Consider the following 18,021-nt stretch of genomic DNA (forward strand, 5'->3'; position numbering starts at 1 on the left):
CTAAAAGACTCTTGAAAATCCCAATAATATTCGTACTTATTGTGTCTTCGATGAAGTCTGGATGAAATTCGAAGCTGTTTGGGCGAGCATTTTGCGAGTTGCGCTGTTAGTCCTCACTGTAAGTTTGGGGTACCGCCTGTGCATGTAGGTACGAAAACCGTCGCCTTGGGACGCCTTCCTATAACTTTAAGACCCTAAGCTTGCTTGACAGTGTTATTACACTCCAATTATTCTGGAAAATAATATAAGCTTCATTGCCTTATTTCACAGACTAGCAGTAAAATGAAACTTATGTTAGAGAGAAGATTTTGTTTTTTTAATTGATTTTTGGGAGGGGGGAGGGGCTGGTTAGGGGGGTTAAAGAGTCAAGAGTAGTTTATATCTGCTGTCCACAAATTAAAATAACATTTACTACACACACGTACATCACAAGACCGGCAGCTGGTGAAGAGAAACAGCGTCCCAAACCATACATATCTAAGTAAAGTAGTTCTGGTGTGATTGTGTTTGATTGGTCTGTATTACTTCTTTGATTTTTTCGGACATAAGTAAACAGAAAAACTGTAAATGTACTTCTAGCACTATCCGTTCTGTAGAGACTTTTTTTAAAAGCATTTTGAGTGAATATAAAATAGTGCGCGCCATATGTTTCCGTCTGAAAATGAAAAGCTCATTCTAACGCGCTCTCTGATTGGCTATCAAGTTGCAACTCGAAGCTCCGTCAAGCTCTGTGTTTCGTGACGGTTTGACGCGGAAAGAAGGAAGCGAGCGATTTAGAGATCACTGCAAAGGAGAGAGTCCCATCTTCGCTATCATTCAGCGTAGAGATGATCCTTCTATCTCTCATTGCGATATTTCTCTTGGTGAACTGCATGGGATCATCTTTCGCGGGTAAGTCTGTTTAAAATTACTTGTCTGTTGGTGTTTGTATAATTGCTCTTTGAGGTTTCTATGCCCTTCGAGTGTTATGGCTGTGATCGAGTTAGTATCAATCTTATATCAAATTCCTGGTGTTATAGGATAGAATATAGCTCTCAAGGGATCAATAGCCTTTCCTTAGTGTTTTATACGTGAGAAAACACGATGCTTCTACTTACATCAAAAGATAGCTTGTTGTCATAACCCCAATGATGCGATTCCACCTCCTTTGAAAGAGCGTTTCGAAGCTTAAAGGATGCTTTTGTCAATTCATGATTTAACACTGATGAATAACTGATGCTTAATGCTTTAGTTTGTTTGGTTTGATTTTCTATAATTTCAGAATAATTTTTATAGGTACCGGCTAACGTCAAACACTTATTAGGCGCGAGTACATTCCAAATGCTGGGACGAGCTAAGTTTAGCTTCTGCAACGATATCGAATTCATATCTCGATAACCTGGTTTTACTCGGGAATGTCGCTTGAAATGGATACGATGTCCTTGATGATATCTTTTACATTGACTTGAAGTCTAAAAACTTCGTAAATCATCAGAAATACGTAGTTCTACATTTCATTAAAACTCAGTTCATTCAAGGTCATTCAGCCATAGTGCTAGCTAGACGCATATTTGCATTCATTAATAATTTAAATCACCAAATCTCGGCTTCTAGCGCAAGCTCGCTCACAAAACTACATTACAAAACATTCTGCGACAGTGTATTCAAACAGCAAAAAAAAAAAAATCCTGGAGCGATCAATGCTACTTGTTTTCAATGCTACGTGTTCTACCAAAAATGCCGCAATGTTTGCACAGGGATTAGCAACATTTGTCATCATCTCCACCAATGGCGCCTTTTCTCTTGCAACTCAGACATCTACTGTACTGTACCCACAGGTAGCCCAGGCGATGGTTGCTTGTTCGTAGCTCAGAATTCGGCTGTATGTGTGAAAGGGGACGAGTAAAGCGTTTTTGTGTGAAATGTTGTCAATAAAATTGCCTTAAAACTTAGAACATGCCTTGTTGTTGTCAAATTCACATGTAATGACACGATTTGGCGGCGTTTTCTCAACGGAATTTATGACTTCTCTTCCCCTACTAAGGAAAGAAACAAGGTTGGAGGCGCCATTTTCGGTAGCACTCAAATACCGTCGAAATTCGAGAGGAAAAAACAACAAACAAAAATATTTTTATCTCGCAGACCTATGCCAGGGTACACTTACATTCGATATGTGGCAAAACATCCGAGCTAAACTATTTTCCCTTGCCGCTAGCCGTATTTTAAAACGAGAAAGTAGCCACAAGCATCCTTGACCGATGCCGTTGGACGATTAGTTACGCTTGACTGCGCTGGGAAGGTGCACAGGTAGCCCAGGCAATGGTTTCTTGTTCGTAGCTCAGAATTCGGCTGTTCTAAGAGGGGACGAGTAAAGCGTTTTTTGTGAAATGTTGTCAATAAAATTGCCTTAATTTCTAGCTAGCACCATCTTGACAAACTTATATTACCAACCAACACCAAAAACAGATTCCTATTCTACCCCAACTAATTATTATTATTAGCATGGTAATGAAAGCAATGATATTTATGCCTATTATTTGTGGCAGCTGTTGCTAAATCTCATTCAACCAACGTTATGCCCCTCCCATTCACAATCTTGCCTACTCCTACTGATATTTGCTTTCTTTGTTGTTTTTATCAGCTGACCCCGAGGGGTATTTTGATGGAAGTGCATATGCAGAGTACCTACTGAATGATGAAAAGGTAGACTCCAATAAGAACACAGTCATGCTGGAGTTCCGCACTATTCAGCCCAATGGACTATTACTGCATGGGAAGAGTACTGGTGGGGACTATGGCGATTATTTCACCATTGAATTAATTGGCGGAAAACTCAGGTGAGTGCCTCCAAGGGACATGTCAGGTGCTGTTGATATTTTGAAAGTGGAGGCACCAATATTTAAAACATGAATCTTAGAAAATGTTGGATTTTAGCTACCAAACACCATCTCCTAGCCCTCCCCCCCTCCAAGGACCATCACTCCCCCCTCCCCTCTGCAGTAGCACTTGGACTTGGATCCACAACTGCACTTTGTCTTCTATGCAGAGTCATTTATTGCATGATTTAAACAGAGTTAACACCTGTGACCAAAAATTTGTAAAACAACTTTCTTCCTCCCCTTCCCCTATTCTCTGCTGAAGCTCTTTCATGCCCAAGTAAAAGAAGATGGAGTTGTACTCTAAAATCAATGTCAAACATTTACATGGAGGAAACTTTGTCACTAAAAAGACCAACATCTTTTCTCTCCTAGGTTTGCCACAAGCCTGGGTCGCCGGCAGGATGTTGATGATATGAGAAGTTTGACCCTGGGTGATGGTCTCGCCGACAACAAGTTCCACACAGTTAAGGTTGAGCACAATGGGCGGGAAATCTGGGTCTACCTGGATCAGCGCACTAAAGATGCCACGAAACGAAGGATTGAGACCCGCTATGAGAAGTTGACTCTAGACGTGTCTATCTTTATTGGGGGCTCTAGTGATATGAAGCAATTAAGAGACGTGATCTCCAAAGCTTACTTCCAAGGCTGCTTAAAGGGTGTTGATGTCAATAAGAAAAACCTACTCCAGGGAATTGGAAGTGTCTCCTCGGTGCTGAAGACATATGGGGTCACAGACAAGTGCAAGGATCTGACTGGATATAAACCTGTTACTTTAAATGGGAGACAAGGGGAGTTCTCCATTGCTACCAAAAGTGGTATTGAGAAATTCACAGGGGAACTGTGGTTCCGGACATACAAAGCTTCTGGAACCATCCTTGCAATGAATGATCGTTTCCATCTCAACTTCACCTCTGACTCTATCTCCCTGGTTGTTCACCTTGCTGATGACGTATCACTTCGTAAGGTTTTTAAGTATAGCCCTGTAAATTCTGGCATGTGGCACCATGTGAAGTTTGAAATTGGTGGCACAATCCTTTTAAATGTTGATGGCATGGAATATACTAAAAGTGCTAGTATTCCACAAAACTTCTTTATTGGAAGTGTCCAGATAGGAGGGGATTTTGTTGGCTGCGTCTGGAACATCAACTTCAATAACGAGTTATTCGATCCTAGCACCCTAACACCGTCTGAATATATGGAGGTTGGCACATGCCATATCACAAACTTCTGCTTTCCGATGGCTTGCAAGCATGGTGGGAAATGCTCTCAGGATGGAAAGACCTTTGCCTGTGATTGCCTAAATACTCAATACCATGGATCAGTCTGTCAGTTTTGTAAGTATCAGGCACTTTTTTGCTTTTCTTATTCAGAAATACAACAGTCTTTATAAAATAAAAACTTAAAGGGCCCTTGTCAGCCACACCTTTCTTATTGTTGTTCACTTAGTATTGGAAGACTAATTATAAGAAGAAATCTTGAAATAACCATGGAAAATCAAAGTTTTATGTTCATTAACCAAATAAAATAAAAAATATAGATTGATATAGCAGCCCACAAGCCAAATTTAGTGGTACCTTCATTAAGCGGCCATCTTTTAGCTGGCTGACCTCTATTGAGTGGCATTAACAGTCCTAAGGGTAGCAGCCTGATATATCTGTGGCACTGTATTTTACCATCTTTGTGAGGTCTTTGTATTAATATCTTTTTTTAAGGTTTATAGATTAAATATATATAACACTTACCACATGTTTTTTCGTCAGCCAAATTTCCTCGCACTTGCCATGAGATAAGACACAAGGAACCCAAAATGATAACTGGTACCTACACTATTGACCCTGATGGCTCAGGGCCAGAAAAGCCCTACAAAACCAAGTGCAGCCTAGCTACCGAGAAGGACTGGTTTGGCAATGACATCTCACGTGTCTGGACTGAGGTTGAGACTGGTGATAGGAATGTGCCCCTTCAGAAGTACCCATCAGAGGAGGGAAGTCAGCCTGAGTCTGTCATCAGAGATGTGACTTACAAACCAACATTCCAGGTAAAGTCCAAGGACCTTGTTATCTGGCTCCAAAGCCTCAAACGTAGCTACAATCTGTTACAAAACTAATGGGACACTTTCCCTCCCCCTTCCTCAATGTTGGAGGGCAAATGATCACCTTGCTACTGCTTGTGTTTTGAGCTGAAAAATCGCCTCTAACCAATATTGATCGGGAGGAAAGGGTTGGCGGTTGTTCGTATGGGGAGTGTCCCACTTACTTTTGTTGAAGATTGTCTGAGCAAGTGATTGACAGGTCCTGGGACAGGAAACACTGTCGTTGATAACGCAACGACGATACAACTATGCGAACGTCAAAATCAAACACATACAATTATCGTGCCAGGATCGACGGAAAAATGGACAGAAGCTTCAGAGACGACTATTTTTCATTGTAAACAATCTCATCTGTTTCTTCATATAAGAAATACTGCCTATGAAGAATTTATTACGTGAGAAATTTTCACTACAAATTTAGTCACGCAAGCTTGTCTCGGGGAGAAGGTCAATTCAATAAATTCATCTGTTTTACAATAGTTTTGGTAAATATCTGACACTTTGACACATAGTTATGCTTGAAGAGTTCAAGCAAAGTGTATGCAATGCTTTTTCTGTGGAGCATTCGCTAAAATCGACGGCTACAGACTACGTCTTCTGCTCTTGCTTACGTGGCTCAACGATTAACACCAACGGTTAACCATTTTAAAATTGTTTAAGAAATACCTTACGAAAGAAATTCGAACTCTAAAATAATACAGTAACAACTTGAGATTCAAGCTCATAAATTGACACTAGTTTTGTTTGAATGAGGTCTGCATTTTGGAGAGAGAGCTCATGGTAGATGGTTGACCGTCGTTTTACTAAGATAAAAAGAAAGATCATTTTTATATAAACGGTCTACCACTGTTGACCGTTCAACAAAGCCCTATTATATATTTCAAATCATTCGTAAGCTTCATATACCTAAATAGCTTTGTGATGGTAATAGAATAGACGAATGATTGAAGAAATCCGGCTACCATGAGTGGGAATAATAATTTTCTAAAAATGGTAGACCGTACACGGTCTACACCAGCTTTTTTGCACCGCCATGCTAAATATATAAACACTTGTTGTGATGTTCATTGAAAATGAAATGAGCCGAGGCTCTCATGTTTTCTACAACAGATAAACCGCCTATTTATCGCTTTCTTTAGTCGATTTGTTATTTATTGTTTAATTGGGAAATACTTATTAGGCGATGATCTTTTTAGTCTCTATGCCTGTATTTATATTACCTAAATTGGCCATGAAAGCGGTGTTTTTCGGCTAAATACTCCGAGGGATGGCTGCTTTTGCAAATGGAGACAATCGACACGATATATAGACAGTCTTTTTGGCAACATCAAATAAATTTTATATTTTTACAAAATTATAGTGTGCAAATATCCTAGCGCACCTTCATTTAATTCAAATTAATTGAATAAAATATTCCAAATAGCGCACAGATATCCCAAAAGTAGTTTACTTCAAGCTCGAATAATTAATAGATTGAAAAACTTTCATTAGGGTTTGCGAATAAAGAGAATACATTTTAAGAAATCGATGATAAGCGTGACAAATTCCAATCATTCCACTTCTAAGACAATCTGTTACAAAACTAATGGGACACTTTCCCTCCCCCTTCCTCAATGTTGGAGGGCAAATGATCACCTTGCTACTGCTTGTGTTTTGAGCTGAAAAAACGCCTCTAACCAATATTAATCGGGGGGAGAGGGTTGGCGGTTGTTCGTATGGGGAGTGTCCCACTTACTTTTGTTGAAGATTGTAGCATAAGATTACAAAGAGGAGATAAAGCTTGTTGTACTGAGCCTGACTAGCCAGTAACTCAGAGACTTTTGTGGCTCCGGGACCATGAGAGTGACCTGATTAAAATAAACAACTTAATAGCTCAGACCTGTAGGAAGGCTGGAGGGAGGGGGGGGGTGTGGGGTGTGAAGATCTCCATAAAAAGCAAGTACAACCAATACAACTAGAGAATACCCTTTGCAGCTGAGTGAAAACGTGGCTTCTATTGACAACATTATGGACTACTTGGACTTTTTTGCGGCGCCTTACAGTTACACAGTGCCCAGTGACAGTCTAACTTTCGATGCTAAAACTAAATAGATTGCTGATATACTGTATGCTATGATATCAAGAGACTTTATTACATTTTTTGCTTTCTTCCCAGTCGGCCCAGATGGTCTCCTTGTCTAGCGAGTACTGCAAACAGTTTGTTGAGTATCAATGTAAAGCCTCCAGATTCCTGAACAACCTAGACCCCTCCTACGGGCACTGGGTGGGGTCCCACGGCAAGCACTATTACTACTGGGGTGGGGCGGGGCCGCAGCACCCCGGCAAGTGCGCATGCGGGGTAAAAGGCGACTGTTTGGATGGCAAGGGTTGTAACTGTGACGCGAGAAGAAGCAGCCATGAGAGTGACAAGGGATATTTGTATGGAAGCAATGGCCAGGTCCTGCCAGTGTCTCAGGTATTGTTTGGTGATGTGGACAGTAATACGGGACACTCGGCCAACTACACCGTGGGACCACTTATGTGCTATGGTGAGTACTAGTCTACATTACTGCAGGGGCATGGCCAGGGGGCATGAGTTTGTACAACACTGCAGGGGCGTGGCCAGGGAGCATGAGTATGTACAATACTGCAGGGGCGTGTCCAGGGTGCATGAGTATGTACAATACTGCAGGGGCGTGTCCAGGGGGCATCAGTATGTACAACACTGCAGGGGCGTGACCAGGGGGCATGAGTATGTACAACACTGCAGGGGCGTGACCAGGGTGCATGAGTATGTACAATACTGCAGGGGCGTGTCCAGGGGGCATCAGTATGTACAACACTGCAGGGGCATGACCAGGGGGCATGAGTATGTACAATACTGCAGGGGCGTGACCAGGGGGCATGAGTATGTACAACACTGCAGGGGCGTGACCATGGGGCATCAGTATGTACAACACTGCAGGGGCATGACCAGGGGGCATGAGTATGTACAACACTGCAGGGGCGTGTCCAGGGAGCATGAGTATGTACAACACTGCAGGGGCGTGACCAGGGGGCATGAGTATGTACAACACTGCAGGGGCGTGACCAGGGGGCATGAGTATGTACAACACTGCAGGGGCGTGACCAGGGGGCATAAGTATGTACAACACTGCAGGGGCGTGTCCAGGGAGCATGAGTATGTACAACACTGCAGGGGCGTGGCCAGGGAGCATGAGTATGTACAACACTGCAGGGGCGTGGCCAGGAGAAGTGTTTATTTTTGTCCGTCCAAGCCCTTTCCATCTTTAGGTCTAATTCCTTAATGTTGATTATTTTTTATTGTCTATTTATTATTTATATACACGTTTTTAGGCACTTTACTGTAAAACCGTGCATGTGAGAACCTAAGTGATTTTTAAGGGATAATTTTTGGATTTTAATTACTAAATAACACATGGCTCTTCTAATATAAAAATCATGCATGAAAAATGAGCCGAAAAAGTGTGTTTAATATTTTACTTAAGTTTCACTAACGTATTGAGTTTTGCAATTTTAAAATGGCCTTCATATTACAATGCAACATGGGCGAGTCAGAGCCTGTAAACAATTTACAACAAAGTAAAAAAAAACCTTGTCAGAAAGTACCACAAATAGTCTAGGTTCTTAAACTCGGTGGATTTTACTGTGTTCTGCATAGCATACAAGTTGAGACAACTTAATTCTTGTCGTAGGTCGGCCGAATAACACTGCAACCTTCAGTCGCAAGGAAGGTCTCATCTCACTCCGCCGCCCGGAAGGCTCCCTAGATGGTGACTCTGGAGATGTATCCCTTTTCTTCCGTACCCCTTTCTCCCGCGGCATCCTATTCCATCAAGGCGAGATTGCCGGCGACTTTATCCAAGTGAACATCACCTCTAACGACACCGTCCAGCTCTCGTATGACATTGGCAATGGTCCCGAGGCTATTGTGGTAAAGAGTTCGAGCCCCCTTAACACGAATCGCCTCTGGCATAAGGTTGTGGTGTGGTTCAACATCAAGGAGTTTGGCCTCGAGATTGATGGGGTCACCAAGGCCAAGCTCAACCCACTTCAGAAGGACAGCCAACTTGACGCTGTCGGCGACTTGTTTATCGGTGGATACGGTGGAGCTATTCAAGGCTGGATGCCGGAGTTGTTGAATGGGTTCATAGGATGCATCAGAGGATTTGTGAGTACCGACCCTCCCCCTCCCCCTCCCCCTCTGTCAGAAAAAAAAAAATATTGAAATTGATTTCCTAGTTTAAGTAGCCTGTTTTTCGCGATTTCTTACTCTGTTCCTTACTTCTACAGACGATCAACGGTGAGGTGCTTAACTTGGACAGACTGTCCAAGGACTTCCACTACGTCAGCGCCGGCTGCAACTGCACCAACGAGACAAGGTAGGGTTCAGAACAACAGAAACAACAACAACGACGACGACGACGACGACGACGACGAAAGAAACAACAACAGCAACAAGACCATGGATTACGACAACAACAGCAACGACGGCGTCGACGACAACAACGAAAACGAGAGCAGGAATAACAACGATGCCAACAAACAACAACAAAGTAGTAGTGGCAAAGCAGCAAAACCGACAACAATTCAGCAGAAACAACAATAACAAAATAACAATGACGGCAGCAATAGCTACAAAAACAATAATAGAAACATCAGCAACAGTTACTGCGTTTATCAATATTCTGCGAACTGTCTTCAACAACCAACACCTAATTAGCCTTCTGGCTTCCGTCATTCAAAATCCTTAAAGCGTTTTAATTGGCCAACACTGATGAAATGGTTACCAATCACGCCACTTCTCCGCATAGCGCTGACCAATGAAAAAGAACTCAAATGTTTGAGTTACGGAAGTTGGAAAGCGGTTTGGCATTGTCGCCGAGAGTTCGCGGAAAATTACTAACGAGTTTGTGTTCCTTTATAAAAAAGGTGCGGCGATGTGTTCGACACGCCCCCCTACACGCCCGATCCTAGCTCTGGATCCACCTCGCTCCCCCCAGGACCTCCCCGTGGTCCCGCGGCGCGCAGTGGTGGTGATGACGACAACTACACGGTCATCATTGTCGTCGTGGTTCTCTTGGTTATCTTGCTGATAGTGGCCGCGATCCTGGTATTTATCTGGTGCAGCAGGAAGCACCGAGGCTTGTACCACACGCACGAAGACGAGCCACTAGCCAAGACCAATGAGCCGTTCATCAGTCTACAGCCACATGGGAAGGACGCGGCTGAACCCAAGAAGGAATGGTACATCTAAAGATGGAAGCTATTGTGCGTAAGAGTACAACGGCCAAGACCGACGAGAGTTTCATTAGTATACAGTCACAGGGAAGGGACGCCGCTGAAGCCAAGAAGAATTGGTTAATCAAAAAAAAAAAAAAAAATAGACCTTAAGAAACTACCATACGTAAAAAGAAAATACAGCAAAGATATATAATCCAAGTCTACAAATCCAATGCCGGTGCCTGAAGGAAAAACGAGAAAGTAAAAATAAAAGGACGTCCAAGACCAACGTGCCATTAACAACGGTGTAACGACGAGACGGAATCTAAGAGAGAGAGACTGGTATCCTGGACGATAGTGAGACCTTAGAACTACGGTACTTTAACAATTGACAAGACCAATGGACATATCGAATAAAAGGCCAAGGATGAGGGGTGTAATAAGAAACGCGTCTTTGTAAATCCAACAATTATCCATTGTCTTATTCATCTTAATCAGGTCACCCTACAAGAAAGGTTGGCTAGCGTAGTCATTGGTATCATATGGAAAAGGATGGTATTTGATGATCCTTCAATAAGAAATGACCCACTTTTTTGTAGGCACCACCCTGGGTAAGCGCTTCGGTTAAAAGGTTATTAAAAGTGAGAAAGTATGTCATTGATTTTCGGGTAAAGAAATGAATGAAATGCTCAGAATTTGTTTGGTTGCAGGGGCGGTCAAGCTTTTCGCTTAGGGGGAATTTACCTCAGTGACAAAGGGGAGAGGGGGATTTTAAACCCTCCCCCTAGATCCGCTACTGGGTTGAGCAATGATTGAACGTTATTCGTAAGAGTCACTGTATTTAGTGCTTTTAATTATAATTAGGAAAGTGGTATAGAAAATGAGATAAAAGAGAACAAAGACTGCTGAAAGTTTCTGTAAAAATTAACTCCAAAGAATTAACTCCAATAAAGGGGACACTTGTCTCGATTTCTCCTTTTACACTCTGACGAATGTTTCCTTCTCGTGCATGCCCGGTATACGGAGGTTTTATTGTATAAGGGAGTGCCCTACGGATATCAATCATACCTTCCGTGTACGGTTTATGAAATATGCTTACTTATGTCTTAAGTGTAATGCACACGAATGGTAAAGAAAGTGTGAGGTTCCAGTGTAGATTTAGCCATTGCCTCCTCAAGTGACCAATATAGGGCTAGAAAATCAACTTTGTAATTTACCGATACATTGACAGATAATAAAACATTTGATAAAAGTGAATTTTAACGCTCTCAGATGCTCATTAGGAACCCACGCCGATGAGAAGAATATCGACCTCTTTGGGAGAGAAGGAAGCTTATGTGTTAATGGTCAATTTGTGAGAGATCTATCACTCTCTGTTACCACTTAAGACAAAATTCCCCTTAATGACAAACTGCAACTGCGGTTCCCCCTGATGCTGGTTTCTTCCTTTCTTTAACCATTCATCACGTACATGAAATCGCGCCAACCATGAAAGCAACGTACGTGTTCAAGTTTGAAATCAATATTTGCAGTGTCACGAGTTTTCCGTGGACCATACCCTGGTAGCCGCCATGTTAAGGGACTTGTGATTGACGTAAGCGGAGGAACGTAGGCACACACTTGTATTTCTCCGCGCGCCTGAACAGGACGCGACGCAGGCAAAAATCAGCGTGCGCGCGCAACCGATCGTGCGCGAGGCGGCGTCCTCTTGCCGGCGTCGTGGATCTAAATCACCCTATAACAAAAAGAAGATCCTTCGAATCATCCGCCTGAATGATAGAAGAATGAGCGTAAAAAGCTTTGCGTGCCTTACGGGGAGCCAAAGACGTTTGCACCCCCATCTGTACGCTCCTAATTTGATACCGAATCTTCTTTAAAAGTGATCCTCTCTGTTAACGTAACAGCTAACACAAACTTAATGTTTAGCCCTAAGAGAAAAATAAGTCGCTAAAGGGGTATCGACAGATGTCAAAACTATAGAAAAATGAACCAGGCTGCATTCTTTCCTTTTCTTTTCTGTGTCTTCCATAAAAGTAAACCACGCCAGACAGCTTTGATTCCTTCTCAGACACTCTTGACTAACGCGCTAACATCATTGACAGAAGTATTGGCCCCAAGGAGCGATAGAATGGGTGCTTATAAGGGGTCGAGTGAGGTGTACCCTCTGGTGTTGTGGTACAACGTTTAAGGTAGAAATCCGCACTGAATTTATCTGCGCGTTTTTCACGCAGTTTCTTTGCACAAAGGTGAGCACAAGACTTTAGAAACGCGCTCGAAAATATCCTCCTACATTTACGGTGGACTGTGTCGTGTCCCTTTCCTTGTATGTAGGCGGAAAGACGCAGTGGTCTCGATTTGCGAAGAAATTCCGGTTAACCATATAGATATTAGCGAAAACGCGGTACCTTTGCGATCGGTTACGATCGAACGGTAATAAGCTGCGATCGTGTGCGATCATACGAAACCCAGGTTTTAAAATCTTCAGAAAATCATCAATTCCATAACCCTAAGAGATTTAAAGAATCGGAAAAAAACGTTTAACATTCGCTTAGAAACAGCAGTTGGTCGAACTTTATACCCTGCTAAGGCTAAGTTCAAGCGTCGTATTATCGAGCCGTTTTCAATACAAATGCGTGCAAATGAAGATGAAAACTCGATTCGATTGCATGCATTTGCATTGAATACGGCTCATAAATAATACGACGTTTGAACTTAGGCTAAGAGATAGCAAATCCTTCAACATCCCATTAGGGATGGCAGTTGTTCGGAATTTTATACCCTAAAAAATGTGACGATCACCCCCGTCTACTTTTCTGGAGAGTCCCTCCCCCCCTCGGGCCGCTCACGCTCTAGAACCCACGCCCCTAGCGCTTTCACGTTCGGTCTTTTGGAGCGCCCTCAAAGACCGCTGGGTCCTTGTTCCTGACATTGTTGTCGGGGTTCTCGTTCGTTTAAGATGTTTGAAGTAAAAATACATATTATTATGGACTGTCTGAAAATCAAGCGAGTGAATCAAATATCAAATTTCAAGGTGTCCATGCCGACTAGGCGAGCAAACCCGGAAATATTCTCAGGGGAGTAAAACTCAGGGAGCCCACAGGTTGGCGTAGTGCAAATGCAACTTTATTTTATTTGTACAAAGCTTAAAGCATCACAGTCCATAAATCAAAATACCCGGGAGAGAAGAGAGGTCTAATCCCCTTGCCTCCTCTTCGTATAATCCGAGGTGTGAAAGGGCCCACGTGACCCAAATCCTGGAATACTTTGGAATTATTTCTAATCCTGTTAACACTCAACAGATAATAACTGGAGTAAAACTGATGACTATGTCAGCTCCCTTGTAGTCTTCGTGTAGGTGTTTTTATCCCGAAAACCATCTGGGATTTTGGAGCTACCACCAGGCTACGTTCACTCGATCGAGGCTGTTTTTGCGCTATAAAAACACCACCAAACCACTACAAACAGGCTAGGTAATGTCCAACCTAAAAACTGTAATAGTCTCTTGATTTATTCCTAACTCCCTTAACACCTCAAAAATCTGGAATAAACCCCTTCCTGTCTGTTGTGTTGTGGAAATGCGTTTCCCCGTGCAATCAATTTCCTTCGATACTTTTTTGCGTTTGCGTTTACTAGCACTTCATGCTACGTACAATCAATACAACTCTCAACTATCAACGTTTTACAATCAATTCAATCAATCCAATCCAAAACGATCAATACGATCAATAACTAAACTATACAATGTTCTCCCTATTTATACCCCAATTTTACGCCCTTACAATCAATGGATAATACAGCGCTTTCTTTCATCTACCCACAAACGGATATTTACTAAATAGTTTACATTCCTTTCTTACTATGATTCATCGTGCTATTCACGTTCACAAGATGAAATCACTACTTAATTTCCAGATAAGATAGGACAATAACACCTAATAATAACATACGTAATTTCCCTCAGCTATCTTGCGTCACGTAAAACTAATAAACTCTTTATCCCCGACATGTTGTACCAGCTGTCCTGGCCCTAGATGGCAAGGGAACCGCCCTAAAAACTGCCAACACGAGGCTGGGAGACCCTTACCTCAACTTCCCCTCGCTTCATCCACAGCCCACCCGCGCAATGTTAACCATTGTATGATTTCGTTTGTGTACTATCGTCGTTCGTGATTCGCCATTATACGCGAGTTCTGAGTGTTGGGGCGATTCCATGCTCAACTTCCTGCAAACGATCTCCTCTACAATTTATCTCGAACTTACCGTCACTTTTATTCAAATGCATCTCAGTAAGTATTCTACTCCCCCCCCCTCACACACAAACCACTCTCCTTAGGACTACTTAACTATGCAAACAGTATCGCCTTATTCCATTTCTCCTAGTGGCGGAAGTGAAACAATTTTTATTGCTAAACCCCGTCACTCAATATCGGAACGTTTGATCTTTTCACACGCATATCGAATGAGGTTGTGCCCTTCTCAAAGTGTGTACATATCTCTTCTACTGCATTTCTATCCTTGAGGAGGCATTTTTGAAGCAACTTTAGATAGCCTTCCACAAAGTGTCTACTTCTCGATTTCTATGGAACGAACCAATAAAGACAAGAAATATTTGTAGGTACACTGATGTTATTTGTGATTATGAGTAAACTCACCTAGGCATTATATTCGATCCACTTTATATCTTATAAGCATCATATCAAACCTTGAAAAAATCTCTGATAAAAACTGGAAAAAAGATCCATGGATCAACCTAAAAAGGCATTCGACGTATCATGCTTTGCACGCATTCTTTAATAGCTGTTTAGTTTCAATGACATCGCTTATATACCGGCATTTCCGTCCTAGTCGTAAACCTGACAAAATTCTCACAAATCAATATTTTTTACACTTACAATCCTACCACACGAAATCTCATTATCTGGGAGAGATTACCTGCATATCCCCGTCAAATGTTCCTTTGCGTATTTAATTTTTTTCGTGGCAGAAGAAAAAAGACTCTTCTCTCTTCCACCGTGACGCGGTGGATTCTCGATCGTGATTGCACTTTTTTTTATATATAAAAACGTCTAATTTTTAGCTTCTTATTTTTGAAGTATTTTTAGGCTGAAAATGTTTTAACGACGTTCTTAAATTATAGTGCATATAAAAACGTAATACCCAATGAATTTTTAGGAAGAGGATTACACAAATGATCAATAGCATAGCAATAATATTGAAGGTTGTTTTTTATAACACAATTTGATTCTGCATTTTAGAACGCACCACATACAACAAGGCAATCTTTTAGTGCATTAAGAGCCACGGTATATTCTTAGCATGTTCTTAAAATTTGGTGAAATCTCAGGCTGGACGCTCTTACAAAAAAGGTCCTCATATCAAATAGATTGTTAAGAATCCTATTGTATGCAAATGAGATATGTCCTCGGTGTAATTTATTCATGTTGGCACCTGATAAGTCAGGCGGAACCAACAGACATATGATTGTTGAGAGATTATCTCTGGCCTTATTCGTACGACGCTCTGCAAACTTCGCACGCAGATGCAATTTCCCATGCACTGTCTGATACCGCTAGGGATGATACAAGTCTCGTGTTCTAGTGATTTGGGATGGACAAGCGCGTGGATATAACTACAGAATGGGTCCCCTTGTGAGCTGCACTTGATTGGGTTTCGAAACACTAACATGGCTTTTCCTGAAGAAACGCTCCAACGGATTCGCTCAGTGATGTCAAAAACCTTTGGTAGTCAGAACAAGATTATTATCGCGCCTTGTATGGTGGAGGTATACACTACTAAAACCCGGGACTTCTTGAAAAAGCCCTCCGAAGTGAAATGGACATTGAAAGGCACAGGTCTGTTAGCAGTCATTCACGATTCAGTCGGCACGAGAGATAGGCTACAACTTTGCCTAAGTTCGGCTAAAACGTCTGAAATTCTATGGCAAGAGACAGTTGTTCCTTTTACGACAGTAGATTCCCCGCACCCGACATTTCACACTCTTTCCAGCACAAGGAATTTCCAGGAGAGGACTGGAATTTTGTATCAAAACAAAGCAGTCGCGAGGCTTGTGTTTCAAGTCATGACTATGTTTACATCTCAAAGAGGGCCAGAGAACAAGTCCGCGAGAAACGTGTTTAGATCAAAGTCTTTCTGCGTGGCGCCCAGACCTAGAGCTAGCCCTGGCAGCGAGATAAACCATGCTTTTGAGCGATCCACTTTAGCGTTATCTAAAGTCCAGGTCCACAGGGCGTTCAGTACTGAGAACGCGTCTGGCTCAGGACCTATGGTTGCAACAGCACTTTGTTCGCGCGGCTTACGTAATTCTACAGACAGAGAAATAATCACAAGAGAACAGATCTCACAGGAGCTAAGTATGAGGAGGTCTATTTGTCTACAGACACGGCAAAGCGAGTCGAGTCTCATGACTACAGACTTATGTACAACAGAGCTATAGTCAAAATACAGAGAGCTATAGTCATAGAATGGAGAGAGCTATAGTATCATAAAATATAGAAAGCTATAGTTTTACAATATAGGAATGCCAATAGGATGTAAATAAGAAATTGTTCCAATGTATAACAAAGCTAAAAAATGCTTACATAGGCTATTTTCATATGGTGTCCCGGAAAGGGATTTTATTTCGGATTGCCTTAATTAATTATGCTTCGCTGTTTGTAGACTGGCAGAAAGACTTATAGAAAAGATAATTTACATCTGAGGTATAAAACGTTCAAATCCAGACTTCCCTCGCCTGATGTCGTAAAATAAATTTATTTTTATAAGCTGTTTTGATGTTTGTTCGAAAATTAGACCCCGTTTTTAAAACAGCTTGATACGAGATTATTTTGATTATCATGTTAAAAGTCAAGTCTTAGGAGACAAGTATGTTTTTAACAAAACCATCCGCGTTCTCACCCGGGAGTTTTCCATCAACAAGGCTATTTAAATCTAATCAAAACACGCCTCAATCTACAACATGCTTGTTTTATAAACCTTTAACTTTAAAACATTAGGGGAATAGAAATGTTTCGTAAAGGTGTTTTCTAGGTGGTCTCTCCCACATATGTTCTCTTGGGGCTTTTAATCTAGCTGTCATAATATGATTGGCACTTGGAAACCGCACCGTATGTGAAAATTTGATAAAATTTTATTACTGTCTTCAATAAATCAAAGTGAATTGTTCTTTTAAGCCTTGCATAAAGTAGCATGTTCATAAACCACTCAAAGTAAATACATTTAAGATGGATGTATATATGCAGGGTTTTATTTCGAGTCCAAGTTCCAATTAAAGTCTCAATGCCTAAGCATCGTCTATTGTACAAGGGAACACTAATCAATAGTGATATTGTTTTTCTAAGCCATACATGAGATGTAGACGAGTAAGTTTAATCAAACATAAGCCCTATAGTATCACAGGGTGTAGATTTTTAGATTGTTTTCGGCATGAGAGGGTTCGTAACTACATGCAGATGTTTTTTGTGTCAAAGGGGGAGGCAAGGGGAAGGAAACGGATGGGAAGGATGATGTACAAGACTTTGACTTTTTGGTTTGGATCGGGTATTCGTACCCAGACGTAGGGGCCTAAAGTGGTGTGGTAGTGAGGTGGGTGTGATCATATGGTATGGTGATGTTGGAGGGTGATGGTGAAGGATGGCTAGCAAGGTAATGTAGAGTGGAGATGGTAGTAATGTAATTACAGTGAAAAGGTGGATAGGTTCGACTAGTAGGTGGTGGAGGGTGGTGAAAAGATAAAGTGGGACTATAGAATAGGTTGTGGTAGTGTGTGGTGGGTAGGTGAAAAAAAAATAATAATAATATGGTGTGGTATGGAGATGGCTAATGGCTGTG

General features: G+C 41.8%; 2 protein-coding genes across 3 annotated transcripts; both read left to right on the top strand.

Moving 5' to 3' along the window:
• Positions 1–709: 709 nt before the first annotated feature.
• Positions 710–11,430, top strand: LOC5508288 (EGF and laminin G domain-containing protein). 2 transcript variants are annotated; one of them, XR_004294926.2, is made up of 9 exons: positions 711–891; positions 2,621–2,816; positions 3,231–4,192; positions 4,619–4,896; positions 7,106–7,478; positions 8,646–9,121; positions 9,244–9,332; positions 9,883–10,688; positions 10,725–11,430. XR_004294926.2 is itself a non-coding variant. In XM_001628819.3 (8 exons), exons 1-8 carry the CDS (start codon positions 828–830, stop codon positions 10,205–10,207), a joined length of 2,763 nt encoding a protein of 920 aa, XP_001628869.3. In that variant the 5' UTR covers positions 710–827; the 3' UTR covers positions 10,208–11,430. The 2 variants fall into 2 exon arrangements, 1 of the variants encoding a protein (XP_001628869.3); XM_001628819.3 differs by having other exon boundaries at positions 710–891; positions 9,883–11,430.
• Positions 11,431–15,444: 4,014 nt separating this feature from the next.
• Positions 15,445–17,477, top strand: LOC5508289. The gene has a single exon (XM_001628820.3). It carries the CDS (start codon positions 15,857–15,859, stop codon positions 16,625–16,627), a length of 771 nt encoding a protein of 256 aa, XP_001628870.2. The 5' UTR covers positions 15,445–15,856; the 3' UTR covers positions 16,628–17,477.
• Positions 17,478–18,021: the final 544 nt, after the last annotated feature.

Source organism: Nematostella vectensis, chromosome 15 (assembly GCF_932526225.1).
Source record: "Nematostella vectensis chromosome 15, jaNemVect1.1, whole genome shotgun sequence".
NCBI classification, from domain to species: domain Eukaryota; kingdom Metazoa; phylum Cnidaria; class Anthozoa; order Actiniaria; family Edwardsiidae; genus Nematostella; species Nematostella vectensis.